Raw genomic sequence first — 20,783 nt, 5'->3', positions numbered from 1 at the left:
AAATACAATATAACACAGATAATCTTAATTTATGGTTTTCTAAGTCATCTTTTTCTATTTGAATTTGGCCTTACTACTCCCTTGAGAATACAGCTTGTACAAAACTGTCATCCCCTCTTCACATACAAATATCATTCTCACCATCAGAGACTGGTTGGGGGAAAAAAACCATAAGGATTGTTTTTCAAAGAAGTAACTTTGAGAAGCTGTATACCAATTCCTGAATTGCAATTTAAGAATTCCTCTTTTGCAATGGTTTTCAGAGACACCTTACAAGCTTCATAAAATTGATCTCCTTTATTTTAAAATCACACCTCACACAGTCACAAATATTAATTTGGAACTAATTTTGATTGCATGGTCAATACTACACAATCTCTTTTATCCACATGAAACATCACCCCAGTTGTATGCACCATGAGCACATATGCACCCAGTGCCTGAATCAAGAGTTCTGAAGATCCATCTTATCATTCCACGTTTCCAGTTGAAAACTTGGGCTTGGCTAGCTCTTCATACTAAACTCACCTTTCTTAGCTATTAAAGATAACCACTTTTATTTAAAACAGGTAAATAATGTCTTAGTACTACTAAACATTTTGCATACATTATCCCCATTGATTCTTATAATTACTTCATGTAGTAGGTAGGGCAAACGGATCATAATTATTATACAGATGAGAAAACTGAGGTTTAGAGACAAAGTCACACAGGTAGTAAGTGGCTTATCTGGGACCCTGACCCAATTCCTCTGGCTTCAGATTTCATAATCTTTCCACAATGCCAGGCTAATAAACATAGCTAATTATTCTCATGCTAGTGCAGTGCTCATTCATTCCCTTTTTCACCTTCCCAATTCTCTTAGTCTCTTTTTTCAAGTCACAGCCTGCACAACAGATTGCCCATTCTATCCCTTCATTTTGTTTTTATTCATTTGCCTTTATGTTTGTTTACTAAACAATCAGTAAGCATTTATGATGAGCCTATTATGTGCTAGGCTTTGTGGGAAGCATTGGATACAAATGCCTTGGAAGGCAGACTGGCCTGGCCTAGCAGACAGAAAGCTAGCCAGCTTCAAGAAGGAGGCCAGGATGTTCAAGTACCATCTCCAAAACATCCTGGATGTGTGATCCTTGGCACAGCAGGTAGCCTGTCAGTATCCCAAGACTATAAATCACAGAACAGTTGCATATTTGCATTGCTACAAGGATTTTCCTAACCATGAAATGCTATCTCCTATTAAATCACAAATAAGGATACATATATACATATTAATATTCTATATCTTAATGATGAGCCTTTTTATATCCCAGGTTCTTCTCGGAAACTTCCTCCTCTCCCCACTCTTTACTTTCTCCTTTAAGTGAAGGGGGGAAGATGAGAAAAGGGGATGGCGAATTATAAAGTCTATTCATCAAAGACAGCTCTCTAGCCTTCAAATAAAAGCAAGAACACTTACCATCTAGGAAGCACCACCTGGGGGAAAGTCTTTGAGCTGAAAGAGCCCTGGGGAAAGAGGTTTCCTGGTCCTAAAAAGAGAGAAACAAGATTCTTGGCTTAGATGTAGGAGGGACTTTAGAATTCATCTAGTAGTTCATTAAGAAGTCATAGGCTAGAGTTATGTCTCTGAACCCCTTCTCAGAATATCTTTAAATGCAAACAAAAAACAAAACAAAACAAAACAAAACAAAACAAAACAAAAACAAAAAACTTATAGAATCACAAAGGAAACCAATTATGTAGAAAAAGTTATCCAAAAAAAAAAAAAAAATTAAGCCATGTTTATAGATTCCCAATAAAGAAGCCCTTATCTAGTCCAACTTTATCATTCTTTTAGTTGGGGAAACTGAGACCCAGAGAAGTTAAATGATTGGCCCATTATTATATAGGTAGTAAGAGGTAAAGCCTGGATTTGAATTCAGGATTGCTGACTGCAAATCCAGTGCTCTTTCTGCTGTAACATACTGCATTTTTAAAAATAAAAATATTAACACTGAAGTTTCACTTCAAGTAACCATATGATTCTAGATCAAATGAACCAATAAATTTTATTTTTTCTCATTTCACCTTAATGATAAAATATATTCTCACTTAACTTCTGGTAGCCTCAGTTTTCAGAGGGGTCAAGTGAGCCTGCAAAGATCACATGACCATTTAGGATCCCAAACAAGACCAGGAACCATTTCTTTTGACTTCTACCTTTATTCTTCTCAGCTGATGAGGAAGTATACACATTCTATTCTTCTAATTTTAAAGTCTAATGTTTAAACTATTAAAAACTTTCATAATTCCTCATAATATATCTCCTAAGTCATTAAATATTAACCAATCACTCTATTCCCCAAAGTATCTACTATATGAGGCACAATTCCAGCTACTCCAGAATCAAAGATAAAAAAGAAACAGTCCCTCTTCTCATAGAATTTATATTCCATTGGGTGCACAAGAGGAATGTTTGAGAATGCTACTGATGAGATGCAAATGATGAGGTTAGTAGTAGTGAAGAGGTGTGAGAATTGGGGTGGGGAATCCCCTCTGGTCGATGCAGGTCTAATGCAAAAGAATTCACAAACCCAAAATCTGTGTGACAAGAAAAGGTAATTTTATTGTTCACTAAGAAGGAAGTTTTCTTAGCAGGCAAAACTCCTTATTAAGAATTTGGCAAAGGTGGATTGACAAATTATGATTATATGGGATACATCTTGGCCTGGGGCTGGGAGATGTCTGGGCTATTCAATAGAGGACCATCAGGAAGAGATCTCTAATTGAATAAATGGAAGTTTACAGGCTTTTCCCAGGGTCTGGGAACTCCCTTAAGGGGGAATAGTTTCTGGGGCCCCCAAAAGATCTAATTTTATGCCAATGGAGAGTGATTGACCAAGATCTCTGATTGAATGAAATCACTTAAATGGGCATTGTCTGGGAAAAGGTATGCTTTTCCCAAGAGGGAGCTGGAGACCCTGAATCACCTTTCTTTTAGAGATTAAAAGGGACACAGTTTCAGGGTTCATCCTCATCACTATTATCCTAATACAATCATTAATCCTTTCCTAAATTTATTTTAATGACTAGAATATTGTGCTAAGTCTTTTAGCAAAAAGAACTCTATTAGGAAATGGATGCAGAAGTAGAAAAAAGACAACTTTAATATAGTTTCCAGTCATAATTTTCTAGAGGTTTCCAATTATTTCCTTAAAATGTCATTATGCTGACAACCAGCATGGTTTCAGGAGGAAAAAAAAAAACACTGGAAAAACATACAAATTAATACAAAGTGATATGAGCAAAAGCAAGAGAATATTGGATACAATAACACCAGTATCAGAAGGATGATCAACTGTGAATGATTTATTCTCAGCAATAGAATGATCCAAGATTAATTCCTAAGGATTTATGATGCAAAATACTATCTATTTCCAGAAAAAAAGAACTGATAGAGTCTGAATGAAGACCAAAGAAAGTTTTTTTTTTTGTTTTTTACTTTTTTTTTTTTGTTTTTGTTGTTTTTTCTTTTCTTTTTGGCCTGTTTTATTTTGTAACTTAGCTTAAATGGAAATACATTTTGTATGACTACACATTTATATTCTATATAAAATTGCTTCCCTTCTCAAGGGGGAAAGGAGTTATGAGAGAAGAAGACAATTTAGAATTTAAATTAAAAAAAAAAAAACAAATGTCACAAATTGTTTTTTACATGTAATTGGTAGTTTATAAAAAAAATTAAGGGTAGAATAAGAATCAGTAGTGTTCCTCATGGTAGTAAAATTTAGTACATTTAAATTTTCCCTAGTCAAATAGATTTCCTCTACTAGGCAAATTTACTATTAGCTCCACCAGATTATTTTGTTTTTCACTTAAAATCTCTGGGTAGTTGACAGTATCACAGATTTAGAGATAGGAAAGTTCTTAGAGGTCATTAGCCCAACTCCCTCCACTAGCCCAAATGGAAGAATGGGATCTAGGAGGTAAATGTCTTGCCCAAGTTGGCAAAACAACTAGCATTAATAAAGTGATTGTTTTGTTTTTTAGTCATTGTGCTAAGGACTCTGTTTAAATTTTTTGATTCTATCACTTGAGTAATCCAGAGGATACAAAATACCATAATAAACTGAAAAAATAAAATAATCAAGTAATTTTTAAATAATGTATTTAGTTACTACCTTTCATTCTGTCTACTTTAGTAACAGCAACAGAATTTATATACACAGCTAAGTGGCTAGAACACCAGGCCTGGAATCAGAAAAACTCATCTTTCTCAGCTCAAATTTGGCCTCAAACAATTACTAGCTGTGTGAACCTGAGCAAGTTACTTAACTGCGTTTGCCTCATTTTTTTAATCTATAAAATGAGCTGGAGAAGGAAATGGCAAACGACTCTATTATCTTTGCCAAAACAAAACAAAAAATAAACCCAAATGGCTTAGTGAACAACAATCATTTATATACATCATTATGGTTTGGAAAATGACGTATATATGTAAACTAATTGACTCACAACATTCCTGAGAGTTACGTGCTATTATTATTCCATTTTTCAGATGTAGAAACTGAAGCTGATTTTGTCTGAGGTTGAATTTGAACTCAGGAATTCCTGACTCTGAGTCCAACACTCAATTTATTACCTAGTGGATTCTATCTTGCTGCCTAAATGGCAGACTCAATTTTCTTTTACCATTCTCTCTGATCTCTCTATCGATTTTGTTTGTATATCAACAAATGAAAATTCTAAGGAGAAAAGAATCCAGAAAAAAAGGTTCAATTATACCTCCAAATTCTTAGCAAATTCTATCTAGCTGTCTGGGTTTAAGTGGAAAAGCAGAGATCACGATGATTCAGCAAAATTAATTGAAAACAAATGACAACAGGCTTTCTAGCATCAGAAAAAAAAAAAAAAAAAAGATACAGAGATGATGAGAGAAAAACAATTGTGGTAAGATAATGAATTGGGGGTAAAACAGGGTATCCAAGGGGACATACCATGTAGTAACTGGAAACAGAAAACTGGTGTATGGGTAAGAGGTCAGAAATGGCCCTTTAGATTGGATCTATTCAGTTTAGAGGTGATTACTAAAACCAAGAATGTGGATGAATAGTAAGTAAACAGAGAGAAGGTCAAGAAGTTGAGGTCAGAACTTCAGAAACAGTAAAGGGTAAGTGAAAAAAAAAGTGGTCCACCAAAAGAAAAAGAAGAAAAAAAAGTCACAATAATAAATGATGAATCATGAAGTTAAATAGAGCTGACACTATCCCGCTGGCCCTAGGCAAAGAGTGCACCTAAACACTTTATGACAAGTACAGGGCTAGCCTGTTCTTAATGATCTTGGGACACTGAGCTTTCTGACACTGAATCTATTGATTCAGAAAATGGAGCAAACTGTGACTGACTCAGGGTTGGCAACAAATGATTTCTTGCATCCTGGACTCTAAGACGGATCAAACACAAAGGGAGAGTATTGCCAAACATGATGAAATAACCAAATGCTGGATTTGTGAATCCTCTTCTTACTTTACAATCTTACTTAAGTTCTATCACTGACTCAAATTCCATAGGAAGGTCTGGTCATCAGTAACAATAATAGTGGTAGTCAAATGAAGTTATGAACAGAAAATATGGAGCTTTGAACCCAATTTCAGATTCCTTTTTGCCATTTCACTACCTCATACATAAACTGCCAATTAAGTTATTTAATGCAATGATGACTTTTAACTCATCTAAATAAAATCTATTTGAATATGAATGAAGGAGTTAATTTCCAGAGTTTAAATTCATCATGTCCCTGGGTTGAGATATAAAAACTTGGACAAGATATGTCTATGTATATACAGAAAGCTTTCCTTCATTGAAAGTGTGTGTATGTGTGTGTGTATAAGATTGAAAGAGGGGGGGGAGGGGGAGAGGGAGAGGGAGAGGGAGGGAGGGATGGGGTTGAGTAGTAACATGGAATCATAAATTATAAGACTGTTACCCTGGCATGTTATATACTACTTTTGTGAATGCTAAAATGACTAAAATCACAGAAATGATGTTGATGGACAAACATAAACTCAAGACCTATACTCAAACATGAGCCAAAATAACCGTGCTAAAGTATGACTAACCTTGTCACTTCTTTCCTCGAAAACCTTCAATGCTTCACTATAGCTTTAAAGATAAAATATAAGCTTTTTAAACCAGGGATCAAGACCCTGCAAAACCTAGTTCCATCTTGACTTTGTAGACTTTTTGTATGTTCTTCCTCTCCACAAATACCACATGCCAAATAAATTGGAGTAGAAGTTGTGTCCTGATCCTGTCTTATGTTTTTCCACTTCTGTGTATTTGTGAAGATTTCCTGTCATTTTCTTTATTCCTGTATATTATACTTCTTCCTTTTCTTGAAGATCTTCCATGAAAACTTTCCTATTTTCCAGATAAACTGTTTTTATCTCATACTAGATAATCAGGAATTCTCCTTTTTTTATTCCCATCTATTTCATGTTGTATTTGTTTTTACATACACCTATCTTTACAAAGCCTCTTGAAGGCAAGCAACCAGGGTATGTTAGCAGGAAATATATATGGCTGATACAAAAGGTAGCAATCACTGTCTTAAGAAAAATACAGGAATCACTGTAGTTACATGTAGTAAAAAGAATTCATCTGCAAATGGTGGCAGGTGCATGGAAAAGGTGAAAAAAACAAAAACAAAAACAAAACAAAACTAGCTGGAAGCAAGAGACAAAAAAAGAGGCCAGCCAGTGTTTTTGGTGGTTTGATGACCTGACCAAAATGGATTGCTTATAAGGCCATTCCAATGGATTATAGTAACCAAGAAAAAACAATGGATCAAATGTTTTCATTTTCAGAATTCAACAATTGCAACTAAACCAGATAGTGATTTAGAATTCTATTTTTAGTTGGGACAATCAAATTTCCTGGTAACCTTGGGGGCAAGTTTCACCCTTTAATTTGGATTGCCAACTACTTAACATTAAGTGTTTAATAAATAGTTGCTGCTGTTATTGTTGATTTTGCTATTTATGGGTGCGATAGAGGCAAGAGAGAGGGGGTATAGGCTCAGTGGTAGTCTGCCCTCCCTGGTATTGCTGCCTAGGAGTGAGTTATAGAATGAGAAGCTGGATCTTTTCCTTGCAAAGGTTATCTTTCTTCCTAACTTAAAGGCAAATGATAAATTAGTAAGTTATCTGTTATAGGGAAGACTATTAACATAATCAAGCTCCATGCTAAAACACACACACACACACACACAAAAGTCTATATTTCAAAAGGAAAATGTGATTAGATATGATTAGACCCTAGCTGCAGAAAAGACACAATTCAAAGCAAAAACAACAATAACAACAAACTACTTAGTTTAAAAAAAAAAAAAAAAAAAAAAGACTAAGTGCACTTACATAACTGTTCTGTGGCCCTTGGAGTCCGTCATGAGACAGACAGAGGTGAACTTAACATATAGCACGTCCTTTTAAGATCCTCTTGGACAGCCCTAGGATTAATTACAAAATCTTCCCAGCTATCACATACATATACATGTGTGTGTGTGTGTGTGTGTGTGTGTGTGTGTGTGTGTGTGTGTGTGTATCTCCAGTGGTGATAGGGAGAGAAAAGGTTTGTGCTGGCTTTGTTTCCTCATCTGGGAAAGGAGAGGACTAATGATTAACTAGGTCTCTTCTTACTCTATGGTTATGACATAAGAATCCAGAGACCATAGGATCCAATCTTGGGTCTGCTTCAGTAAACTTGGGTAGAGCAAATCTCATCACTAAACCCTAGTGTGTTCTAGAAAAAATGAAGAGATTGTATTCAATGATCTCTAATGGTTCTTCTAAAGCTAACATTGTATGATTCCAACAAACAAGAATGAACTTATGTAGTAATTCCGTACTAAAGGCAGATTACATTTAAGGTATCAGTAAGAAAAGACTTCAAGCTAGTTTCCATGATGTAGAGCACAACATACTGGGAATAGAATCAGGGGGTTGTTGTTGATTTTTGTTGATTTTTCAGTCATGTCCAACTTTTTATGATCCTGTTTGATGTTTTACTGATACTGGAGTGGTTTGCTATTTCCTTTTTTAAAATTCATATTACAATGGGGAAAATGAGGGAAACAAGGTTAAATAACTTGCCCAGGATCCCACAACTAGTAAGTGTCTGAGGTCAGGTTTACATTCAGGAAAATGAGTCTTTTTGGATCCAGACCTGGTACTCTAACCAGACTATTCTACTTATTACCTGTGTGATATGTCAATTCATCTTTCTTACTTCATGGTTCTTCTTTGTATAGCAAAAGCATAGGACTTGATGTTCTCTATAGCCTCCTCCAGTTCTATTTATCTTATAATGTACTTATATTTCTGTATTAACTACCAAAGCAACCGCTGGTAGGGAAATATTTCTGTATCCCAGTAGTATGAAACATTTTAAGGAAAAAATAACAATGCTCTAATAATGATAAATTGGGAGACATAGAATTTTAAAAGTCTACTTTTATAGTGTTTATAGTTTCTAAATTGCAGTAATGAAAGAACATCTGGATAATAACAAAAGGAATTCTTTGAGGAAAAGAAAAGTGCTAAATCCCTGTCTACAAGAGAGAAGAAAGTATAAATAAAGTATAACTAATATTTTCCTGGTATTTATAACAGAGCAGAAAAGCAGAGGGAAGAGGACTTTATAATGTGTAAATGGATGTTTTGGCAGCATCTGTACTTTTACCAGATGTGAATATCAAACATTTATTTAACTTCTGCTATGTGCAAAGAATTGGACATATTAAGTAGTATAAAGTACAATCCCTCCCCTCAAGAAACATATATGGTAGTTGAGGAAGTAATATATAGATATTAGATAATAAATAATATCAAAGACATTGCTTGATAAGTCAACTGAGTGATATGAGCAATGAGTACACTCATGCTCATTAGGATTTAGAGAAAGGACAGAGATTACTCTTGACTTACTCCTTACCTAGGCTAATCCCTCTACATATTTAAGAAATCCCCTTCAAACCTATCTCCTCCCAACAGACTGCCCTCTTTGTCACCCTCATTCTTTCATTTGTTTTCAATCTTGGCTCATTTCTTGGCTCATTTTTGACTACCAATAAACATGTCTCCCCCTCTTGAAAAAAATGCTCACAATCCTTTGATCCTTGCTAACTATTGTCCTATATCTCTTTTGCACTTATTTCTAAATTCCTCTACAGGTCTCCATTTCCTTCTCACTCTCTTCTTAATTCGTCACAATCCAACATCTGACCTTATTGTTCCACTGAAAATGCTTTCTTCAAAATTACTAATGATCTTAATTGCCAAATCCAATTTTTTTCCCCTCAGTTCTCCTTGGCATCTCTGCAGCTCCTGTCACTGTTGATCACCTTTTCCAACTTGATACTTTCTGCTCTCTAGGTGTTCAGGACACCACTGTCTCCTGGTTCACCTCCTACCTACATGACCACTCATTTTCAATGTCCTTTGCTAGATCCTTTTCCAGATCACACCCTCTAGCAATATGTTCTTTTATAAACCATTCTCTATATTTCTTCACTTGTGATCTCATCAGTTCCCATGGATTTAATTACTGGTTTCAGATCCTACTTTAACACTTACTACCTGTGTGACCTTGGATAAATCACTTAACCTGAACCTTAATTTCCTTATTTCTAAAATGAAGGGGTGAATTGGCCTCTAATCCTAGGATTGAAGGATCTTCACAAATATCCTTCATTGTCAATGTCACCTTTGCAGCATCTCTAGAATATGACTCTTCTCCTCTGATACTGCACCACTTTGGTGCAGGCCTTCATTACCTCACACTTGGACTATTGTAATAGTCTGCTAGTGAGTCTGCCCTCCTCAAATTCCTCCCTACTATATCCTCCATTAAGCCATTAAAATGCCTTTCCTAAAGTACAGATCTGATCATGTCACAATCCCCAATAAATTCCTATTGTTGCCAGATTCTGCTTGCTTAGTCTTTCTACACAGTTCCCATGGATTTAATTACCATTTTTACACTGGCAATTCTCAAATCTACTTATTCTGGCTTAACCTCTCTGCTGACCTACAATCTTGCATCTCCAATTGCCTTTCAGAAATCTCAAACTAAATGTCCAGTAGATATCCTAACACTCAACATGTCTAAAAATGTACTCATTATCTCTCCCCTTAAATCCTCTCTACCTTCAGCCTCCCTTATTACTGTAGAGGGCAACACAATCTCTCCAGTCCCTCAGGCTCACAATCTAGGTGTCATTCTGAACTCTTCATTATCACTCACTCCTCATATCTAATTGTTGCAAAGGTCTGTCTCAAATGTTTCCTTTTCTCTGAAACTGCCACCATTTTGGTGCAGACCCTCATTACCTCATTCCTACACTATTGCAATAGTCTGTTGGTGGGTCTGCTTGCCTCAAATCCCTCCTTATGCTATCCTTCATTCAGTCACTAAAATTATTTCTCTAAGGCACATGTCTGATAATATAACAATCTTCCTACTTCCTCAGTAAATTCAATAGTTTCCTATTGCTTCCAGACTCAAATACAAAATAATTTTGTTTGACACTCAAAGCTCTTCAAACCCTAATCTTCTCCTATCTATATAGTTATCTTTTTTACTCCTTAATGTGCACAATTTGATCCAGTAGTATAGCCTTTTCTTTCTCTTCCCTGAACAAGATACTTCCTCTCTTAGTCCTGGGCATTTGGCTCCCTCCACTCCAATCCTGGAATACCCTTTCTTCTCCACTCAGCTATTGACTTCTTTGTCTTACTTTTAAGTTCCAACTAAATACCATCTCCTACTGGTAGTCTTCCCTTATCCTTCTTCATTCTAATGTCTTTCTTCAGTTAATGATTTCCTATTTATCCTGAATATAGCTTGCTTTGTATATATTTATTTGCATATTGTCTCCCCATTGGATTGTAAGCTCCTTAAAAACAATCTTGAGGAACTTAAGATTGCCAGAAAATATGGATATCAATCAATGTTTCCAGTTAAATTAATGAAGAAGCAGAAATTAGTACCAAAAGGCTAAAAGATGAATATGAAAAAATTGGAGTCAAAGTCAAACTTCAAGGAATTGAAGTCAAGTAAAATAGAGAATATTGAAGGCAATGCTTCAGCTCACTATTGCTAGCATCCTGTGGTAATCTGAGAAGTTATGTAGATCAAGGTGGCTGTATTCAGATCTGTGAATACCAGACAGGGAAATATGTCACACAAAAAAAAAAAAAAAAAAAAAAAAAGAGAGAGAGACATAGGAAAGGAGAAAAAATAAAGAAAGAATGGATGACAAGTTTCTGCTTAGCGCGACTTTGTAAATAGTCTGTGACAGCTGGCTTCTGCATAACTGGATCTGAACATTCAAGGCTATCCTAATCAGGATTAATAGATTTTAGCCATACATCAAAGTAGCATGAGGTATCTGGAAATGCTACTTTGAACCAAAAGTATTTAAGGCCTCAAATTTGAAAGACAAGGCAATACTCAATGTAAATATCACTTTTAAATAACTTTGTAAACCTCCATTCTACCATATCATTCACCTGCCTCTTGCTCTTCAGGGAATGGAAGTTGAGGTCCTTTTCTGGAAATGTCCTGATGACACCCAGAAAACTGAGTCAGGACAGGATCAGAGTACCCTCACCCAACCAGAACCAAAAGAACAATTACCATCCCCATAAACTGTCCACATTCTTTATCTTAAGCCCATTGTTTGGTCTATTTACTTTCTGTGTTGAAAGCTATAATATTTTCAGACTGCTAGCTCAACTCAGCTATTAATGCTGTTAGTAATTTTGTGGGGGAAGGGATTGCTTCATTTTGTTTTAAAGCAAATAGGTTGTTCCAAATTTTAAATACAGCATCACAGAAAGGACAAAAATAAAGAATTCTCTTCTCTCCTGAAGCCAGTGATGCTGTAACAGGGAAGTTAAGTCTCAAAACCAGTTGGTCACAGATGGCAAATATAGCCAATTTTAGTGAGAAGGAAAAAAAGAAAATAAAACAAAAGGAAGTAATAGGATACAGCTGCCTTGATAGATGTGGCGTAGCCTTCAAGTCACTTACCAGAACTTGACAATCACATAGTTTCCAAAGCTCTCAACAAGAGATCTAAGAAATTTGAATGGTAGCCAGTGTTGTAACTACCACATCAATGAAAGCTGTGATGTTCCCCTTTGTTTGATTTCATCCTTTCCACAAAGCTTTCCTGTCTCTTTTTTTCCTCCCATATTCAAAACTCCTCAAATATATATTCATTTAAGGAGAAAATAACACCACATTTAATCAACACCATCCAAATGAATTTGGCTAAAATGTAATCAAAAAGCAAATGAACTTGGCACATGAATCCTAGTGACTGACAGGCCATTCAAACTGTGTAGATGCCTGAGCTTTCTGTGGCATCTTTCTCTAGGTTTTCTCAGTCCATTTGCAGTGACTTGGTGGATGCCATGAGTTTTTGTATTCTTTGCCTCTACTTGGGTTATTCCTTTGGTTTCTTCCTGATTGATTTGTGATTAATGCTTTTTCCTCCATTTTACCTCCATTGCTAATTTCAATTCCTTCCCCCCCATACTGTATTAACAATAGTTCACATTTCTGTAATAAATTTTTAAGGTTGAGTGCAGTCCTAAGACTACTGCTCTAGATTAAGAGTTCTAGGCTTCAAAAACTACCTCTGGCTCTTACAATGCATATGATCTTGGCCAAGTTACTTCTTCTCCTCTAGGTTTAGTGTTCCTTTCTCTGTAAAATGGAATGCTTGGAATAGGAGACTTGTGAGAGAACTTCTAGCTCCAGATTTATGATCCCATGATGCTGTAAGGTAGATCATGTGATTATTATTTTCATCATTTTAAAATGGAAAAAAAATACGTTTATTTGAACTGGATTGATGTCAAAATTCTAAGATTAGGGTTCTTCATTTGGAGAGGGAGAAGCTGGGAAGAAAAATTGGACAAAATGTACAAAATTGTTATAGAATGGAGGCAGGAAACAAGAGGGACCAACACTGCAGCCAAACACTTTTCAGATGCTGAGAAAATTCTTGGAACTGGTTAAAGCAGTGACCACTAAATGGAAAGCAAAAGGAATATGTCCCGTAAGATTCTCATGTTTTTTACACTTTCCTCTGATTTAAAGACTTCTTATTCTTTTAATTACCTTTCATTGAACTTTCTCTATTATTCCTATATATTCCTGTATCTTTTTTGCTTCTAAGGTGGTCACAAAAATAGCTAGTTGGTACAATGGAGAGAAAGTCAAGAACACTTATCTTGCTGAATTCAAATCTGGTCTCAGACACAATATCTGGGTGACCCTAGTAGGCAAGTCATTAATCCTGCTTGCCTCAATTTCAGATTTGACACTCATGTGTCAAATGAGTTGGAGAAGAAAATTACAAACCACTCTAGTATATTTGCTAAGCAAACCTCAAATGGGGTCAAGAAGAACTGGACAAGATTTAAAATGAATGAACAACAATAACAAAGGTGCATATAATCTGGATTATAGTGAAGATTAAATGAAATGATTGCCAGGAAAGTTTTGTAACAAGAAAGTCCAAGGTATTCAAGGTCAAGAAGAATAATATATTCACAAGTACAAAAGATATGGGACACAGGAGGTTTATTAGAATCCCAGATGTCTAATTCCTTCCAAAAAAAAAAAAAAAAAAAAAAAAAGGCTACAATGGCTTTTCACTGAATCAAGACTGAACTCCTGGCCAACTTTTCTGAAGCCTGACCAAACACACCCATTCAACTTTCTCACTACTCATGAACTAATCTATTCTATTTATGCCAGATTACTCTCAATTGTTTCTTATATATCATAGTCATTATTGCCCAAGGACCTTTCTTCATGATGTTCATCCTAACAATTTTCTTTGATGTATCCAAGCTGTGTCTATCTTTCAAAGTTCAGCTGGACTTTCACATCCTCCAAAGTGCCTTCCTTGATAATGGTAGTTAGAAATGACATTTGTCCTTCCTGACTTCCTCTAATACCCAATTATCCTTACCCTGAATTTTATGCTTGAGATATGGAATACCTCAAGACACAAAGATGACTATATATTTTCAAAGGCATCCCAAACACCAAAACAAAAAAATACATATACTTTACCTTAAAGGAAAGAGAAAACATAATACATAAGATTTTTAGCTGCTTACACATTTAACAGCTCTCTAGGCATGGAGAAAGAAATAAGAATATAGATAGATCATTCAGGCTTCCTTTTTCTAGTAAGTAAAAATTGGATTAGAATGAAAACCTTACATCTTTCTAACTACCCAAAATCATTTTTTTTCCTTTTTCCCATTTGGAAAACTAATAGAGATATGTGTTCACTTATCTGGCCCTTCCCTGTCTGGTTCCCTCTCTCTTACCTTCTCAATTTTTCATGATTTCTCTGTATTTTTTACCACACAAATTAAGGGTGGGTAAGCCACCATAGTTTTTCAATCTTCCTATTTTGTTCAATTAAATACTTTGCAGTATACTTTCTTGTATTTGTTTCAATTTCTTTCATATTGGTCTTGTCTTGCCACCTAGAGAATAGAAAAAATGATAGACGTGGAGGAGGGAATAATACCTACTGTATGCCAGACATTTTGCTAAGCATTTTACAAATATTATCTCATTTGGTGTTAGGAGACCTAAATTTGAATCTAAGCTCTGGCAGTTAATAGTTTTGTGATGATGGTAAATTACTTCAGCTTTATATACCTCAGTTTCTTATCGGAAAAATGGGCATCCTAAAACTTGTACCATTCACATTAAAGGGTTATTGTGAAAAATATGCTTTGTAAACCTTAAAATGCTATATAAATATGAATTATGTTCCTTGTAGAGTCTAAAGCATGAGAATACACACAATTTTAGAATTAAAAGTAGCTATAGAACTCTTTTAGCCCAATCACTTAACTTTCTAGATAAGGAAACTGAGTTTCAAGAGCTAAAGTCTATTTATGTTCTATAAATATTGTTGATTTAGAAGCATGGAATAGTGAATAGAGATCTGGATTTGGAGTCAATAAGATCCAGGTTGAATTTTCATCTCAAATATTTTTTAGCTGTGCAGCCTTTGGCAAAACACTTACCTTCTCTGAATGTCAACTTCTTATCTGCAAAATGAAGGCATTGTACTTTTAAAGTTCCTTCTGATTCTTAAGCTATAGACTGCAAACTTTGCAAACCTCATTTTCTCCAATTAGCCTAAAACTTAGTTAGTTGTGAGCTGATATGGAATAAGAAAAAAATGGGGCTTGGGATTTCAGTCAGATTGATTGAATGGGCATTGTTTCAGACAAATTGAGGCCTTAGAAAGACCTTTGCTTAAAAAGGCCAAGGTTTGTCATTGCATCTGGAATCACTTCTTGTAGACCTGATCTACATCTTGCCACTGGACCCAGATGGCTTTGAAGAATGAACCTGATGACTTTGTACAATCTATGTTATTGAAATCAAAATCACCCCAAGTCATGGTATTACCTTCCCAATGTCATGGTTCTCTTTGAGAAAGGATAAGCAATGAAAATCATCTACAGTAGTAATATCTGACCACTTTGGATTGATAACTTTCTACACGTCAGTCCAGATTCCCCATGAGCTTTAAGTAATGTCTTCACTAAATCCTTAAGAATCAAATTCACTTTTTTGAAGTACAGTTCATAATTACACTCTACGTAGAAAACTACTTTCTCTAAACCATGTGCAATAAGTATTTTAACTAAACAGTTTCAGTTGTATATTAAATAGGTGGATTCCTGAATGATTTTTTTTTTCTGGAGTAGCTCAGGAGTTCTGGAGTAGGAGAAAGTTTTATTTTCTGGAAAAGAATGTTTCAGGAAAATAGGACAAGAAAAAGAGCAAGAAATATAGCTTCTTCTAGAGGTCAGGGAAGCTACGAGATTCTGTTTCTTCTATGTTTAATTTGACAGAAATTCAGGCCACTTTTCTAGGAGTTCTCTATCTTGAAGGTATACATCAAGGGTTCTCAAACTACGGCCTATGGGCCAGATGAGGCCCACTGAGGACGTTTATGCAGCCCACCGGATTATGACAAATGAGCTGAGGGGCAGAGACAGAGTGTGAATTTTTGCTTTTACTATAGTCCGGCCCTCCAACAGTCTGAAGGACAGTGAACTGGCCCCCTATTTAAAAAGTTTGAGGACCACTGGTACATGTATGTATATAATATATATTTATATATAGCACATATGTAATATATACATTCTAATTTCTTTTACAGATTTTATTTCTTTTTTCCCTAGCATGGGTGAAGATAAAAAGGATTAATTTTGGCCAAAAATTGTAAAGTCTCCTAAGTTCCTCTCCTCTCTGCCCCTTTTTCTCATTCACTGCCTTGATTTCCCCCATCTTCAGGTACCCCGTGTAAGATTGCTTAATGATTTCAAAACAGTTAATGAACCTAATCTTCTTTTACACTTTGATTACCACAGATTTCTACCAGTTCTGGAATTCTTAACTACTTTTATGGTTAAGGCTAGTGAGCCCTATGAGAGCCCGACTTAGAATGTTTTTAATCATATAAATAAATGGATTTGTAAAGGAATAAGTCACATTAAGTAGAATTATCAAAAATATATTTAAAAAAAAATAAGTTCAAGGACCTCAACTTAATAACCTCTTTTCCAGTGTGTTAGTCCTGCATTTCTGAGATGTTTATCTTGGAATGGGACAGAAAATTTTCTATTCTTGAAAGGAAAGAAAATGAATTTCAGGCAAAAAGTCAACCTCAAGGCCAGGAAATCTCTTTTCAAACTTCAAGGCCCTCAGTGCTTTAAAACTGAAGGATGATGTACAAGGAATAAGGAAAAGATATTTTATCAAGGATCATTCAACAAAGGACTGGGGGAAAGAGATTTATCATATTTAAAGGTGTTTCTTATTAACACAGAACTAATTATGATAAAATACTGAAGTGTTTTAATAATATACTATTAATAGTATAGTCAGGTATTTTGTATATAGCTTACTTGTTCTTTAATGTACTTACATGGAGTAAATGGTTGATGAATATCATATGTGCAAACAATCACAAATTAGTGTGCCAGGGAATGCTTTATAAAAGAGATATTTTACCAGTTATAAAGCAGTTGTGCCTGACAAAGCAAAGATGGCACCTAGATTTATCCTGTCAACTGTAATTGTATTTGAATGTAATATAAAATCTTTAATAAAGTCTGACAGATATTCCAAAACTTGTCAAATCTACAAAGGAGAGTTTGATGAATAGGCATTTGTTGATGTTGAAATGATGGGGGTGAATGATAAAGACAGTTACCTCTAAATCTCTGGATGGCAACAGGGTGAGCTGTCAGAACTAAAAAGACTGAGGAGATGCTGGATTAGGGGGATTCAGGCCAATGAGTTAGAAAAACTGAATCTTACTTACTCTGAGGCCCACTCAGGATTCTCTAGATTAATGGCATCAAACTCAAACAGAAAATGTGAGCCTTTAAATTATATAAAGGATCACTGCAAGCAGCATATTTACTTAGAAAGCCCATTTTAATGCCATCTGCTCCCTTATATTAAATTTATTTTGTTATTTTCCAATTCCATTTTAATCTGTTGTCTACCATAGTCCAAAGTGTGGGCCCCAGATAGCCGCATGCTTAACCCTACTGTTCTAAGGGAAGTAATTCTTAGCATTTCTTGGGTCATGAATCTCCCTGGCAACTGGGTAAGGTCTATGGATTTTTTTTCTCAGAATAATGTCTTTAAATGTGTAACACAAAATACATAGGTTTACAAAGGAAACCAAATTACATTGAATACAGTTATCAAAATATATTTCATGCTAATACTAAAAACAGCACTATTTAAATAATGGTTTAAGGTTTGTAAAATCCTTTACCAATTGGATCTCATTTCATCCTCACAACAACCTTTGCAAGCAGGTACTATTATGATCTCCACATTGAATTCATAGTAAGAATCTATGCCATTTTGCCTATGTCTTGAACATGACAGAGATTTCATAAATGTCTGATGAACTGCTTGCTCCCAGAAAGTAGAAATTGTTTCACAGTATTTGTATCCTCAGTGCCTGGCACAGAATAAGTGATTAATAAATACATATTGATTAATTAATTCTACATTAAGTCATCTCTGAAAGCACACAAAATTTGAGGGGTGGGGCAAGACAATAAGGCAGAAATCAGACAGGCAGATGTGAGAATCAAGAATACTCAGGGACCAAAGGCCAAAGCAGACATTCAAAAGACTGAGCAAGCAGCCAGAAACCAAAAAGAACCACAGGATCCAAAAGAACAGGACAAAAAGCAATCAAGACAACAGAGCAAGGGAGGGCACTGGCACCAAGGAGACCTTAGATCTGAAGCAGTCTTCTATCCCAGGAAGGAAACTTCTTGTGCACATTCTGCTGGGGCAGGAACCAGTCCCAGGACTCTGGCAGACTAAAGCCTGCAGGAGAAAGCAGGGAAGTGGGCATGCCTGACCACAGTGACAAATGGAGGGATAAGGACTGGGCTGTTTGTCATTTCATAGATATAGGGAGCTGTCCAAGGTGAGGAAGGCAAGGACCGAAACTACCTCCACTGATGCAGAGCCATACTTTCCTGGCTCTCATATTCCCAGAAAGTTGTTTAGAACATTAAGAATTAAGTGACTTGTCCAGGGTCACACAGCCAATATGTGTCAGAGGTGAATTGTGAATCCAGGTCCTCCTGGATTCTTATAGGGTTGGCTCTCTATCCACTATACCACACTGACTCTCACCAAATGTTAGGTCATGTAAAATAACTGGAAGAAGTAGAGGATGAATTTTAACTTGTTACTGGGGAGTAGAGGGAACAAAAGATCCAGAAGAAATGAAGATGAAGGACCCCTAAATATTTAGAGGATATTAATAAACATGTTATTCTTCCAAAGCTGGTAAAGCTGAACCATCTGAAAAGTAAAGAGTTCCAAAAAATACTAATATGGATCCACAAGCACCACAAGGAGAGAATATTTCTGTGAACAATGGAGAGATCTGTTATCTTCCTGGGAAATATAGAGATATAGATACACAGATGTAGATGTAATTAAAGATAAGGACAGAAACTTACTAAAACTAAAAGATATTACCCACTATTGATGATCCAGGCCAAATTAGATGGCCAAACCTGGGCACAGTTGAGATTTTTATCACTGCTACTGATTGAATGCAGGTTCATGGCACAGAAGAGAAAATCCAGTCTTTATTAATTACTACCTGTCTAACATAAGGCAAGTTATCTTGTTTTCCCAATGTTAAAATAAATAAATGGAACTAGATGACCTTTACATTCTCTTCCAGCTCTAAATCTACTAGCAATTACGATTCTATAATCTCTAGTAAAATGTATATTCTCTTGATATAATAAAAAGTCAATTTGTAATAAAGATTCACAGTTTCATAAACAATTAGCTTTCTCATCTTCCTTATATATGGAAATTTCATATTTGTTGATGTTTTCAGGTTCACAATAGAAAAAGAAAACTTTGAAAAACATCTGCTTAGAGTCTTATAAATTATTTAATAAAGCTTTAAAATAAAACTGAGCAAAAAAGAAAATTACATGTATACATATATATATTTGCATGTATGTATATACATACATAAAATATATAAAACCAGTGTAGATTATCAGATACAAAATAGAAGGAAGAATATGAAAAATACAGTTATTTACTAGAGCCAATATCCAAAAATATGGCCAAAAAATAGAGAAAAGAAATAAATTTAAAGTTTTAGATATACTAATGCACAAAGGAGGAATAATAAAAGGTTGAAAATTTAATTTAATTTCACTGGTATTAGTGAAATTTAGTGGTAGGACAGGATTCATGACTGAAAAATACTCTGAAGTAAAGCCTCCTTTAATTCAAAAAAGAAAAACAATAGAAATATAGTTGTATAGCATTGTTTATATAGTCAGAAGATATACTTATTTCAGGAAATCCATGAACTAAAGGAAGAAATAATAATGGAATATACAAGGTGATTTATCAATGGGAAAAAAAAGCAATATTTTGATGGATATATACTACAGACCACCTAGGCAGAAGAAGGAAATAAAAATATTAGGATGTAGATCATAAATTTCTTCTATTTCACTCCTTAAGTTAAAAACAAAGAATGATGAGTGAAGAAGCAGAGATGGGAGCATAAGCTCAGTTCAAAAGAACTGAGCCTCAATTCAGAGGTAGAATTGATTACTTGAGGCATTTCTCCCTAACTGCAGGTCTTTTAAATAGAGGCCAGACAACTACTTGTTGGGGATATTGTAAAGGGCAATCCTGTTCAGATATGGGCTGAATTATATGGCCTTTAAGGTCCCTTAAAACTTAAAGACTTTGTGTGGAAAATGAGGGCATTTATGTAAAAAATAATAAATTAGTAGGAAAACTACAACCAAGATTTCAAGTATCATTTAAGGTAAGAATTACTGAAAATTTCTGTGAACTTCTAGTTAACCATATTTAGTAAGTAATGGGTTCATTTATCTCCAAAGCAATCCAAAGGATTGAAGCAAAATAAAAATGGGTAGAAATACCTGTGCTTTGGGAATGAATCACATTTTTTAAAAAGCTGCATTGTCAGTGACCCAATTTTGAGTGAATATTTTAAGCCAAATCCAAAGTGAAATAAAATATGCATTTTTGAAAGAATTTAAATGTATATATGAAAAATCAAAACTAAACATAGACATAACCCTGTTCAGAAGAATATTCAAGTGCTAATCTGGACTTGATCAAAT

At 35.1% G+C, this 20,783-nt stretch overlaps 1 protein-coding gene across 1 annotated transcript in view; it reads right to left on the bottom strand.

Annotated features, from left to right (window-relative positions):
* The window catches only part of DGKI (diacylglycerol kinase iota), a 570,574-nt gene that overhangs the window by 103,691 nt on the left and 446,100 nt on the right, over positions 1 to 20,783 (bottom strand). Inside the window, 1 exon segment of the mRNA XM_074267817.1 lies at positions 1,460 to 1,529. Within this exon segment, the coding sequence (XP_074123918.1) occupies positions 1,460 to 1,529 (70 nt within the window).

Source organism: Sminthopsis crassicaudata, chromosome 5, assembly GCF_048593235.1.
Source record: "Sminthopsis crassicaudata isolate SCR6 chromosome 5, ASM4859323v1, whole genome shotgun sequence".
Lineage (NCBI taxonomy): Eukaryota > Metazoa > Chordata > Mammalia > Dasyuromorphia > Dasyuridae > Sminthopsis > Sminthopsis crassicaudata.
This window is presented reverse-complemented; position numbering and strand designations above follow the sequence as displayed.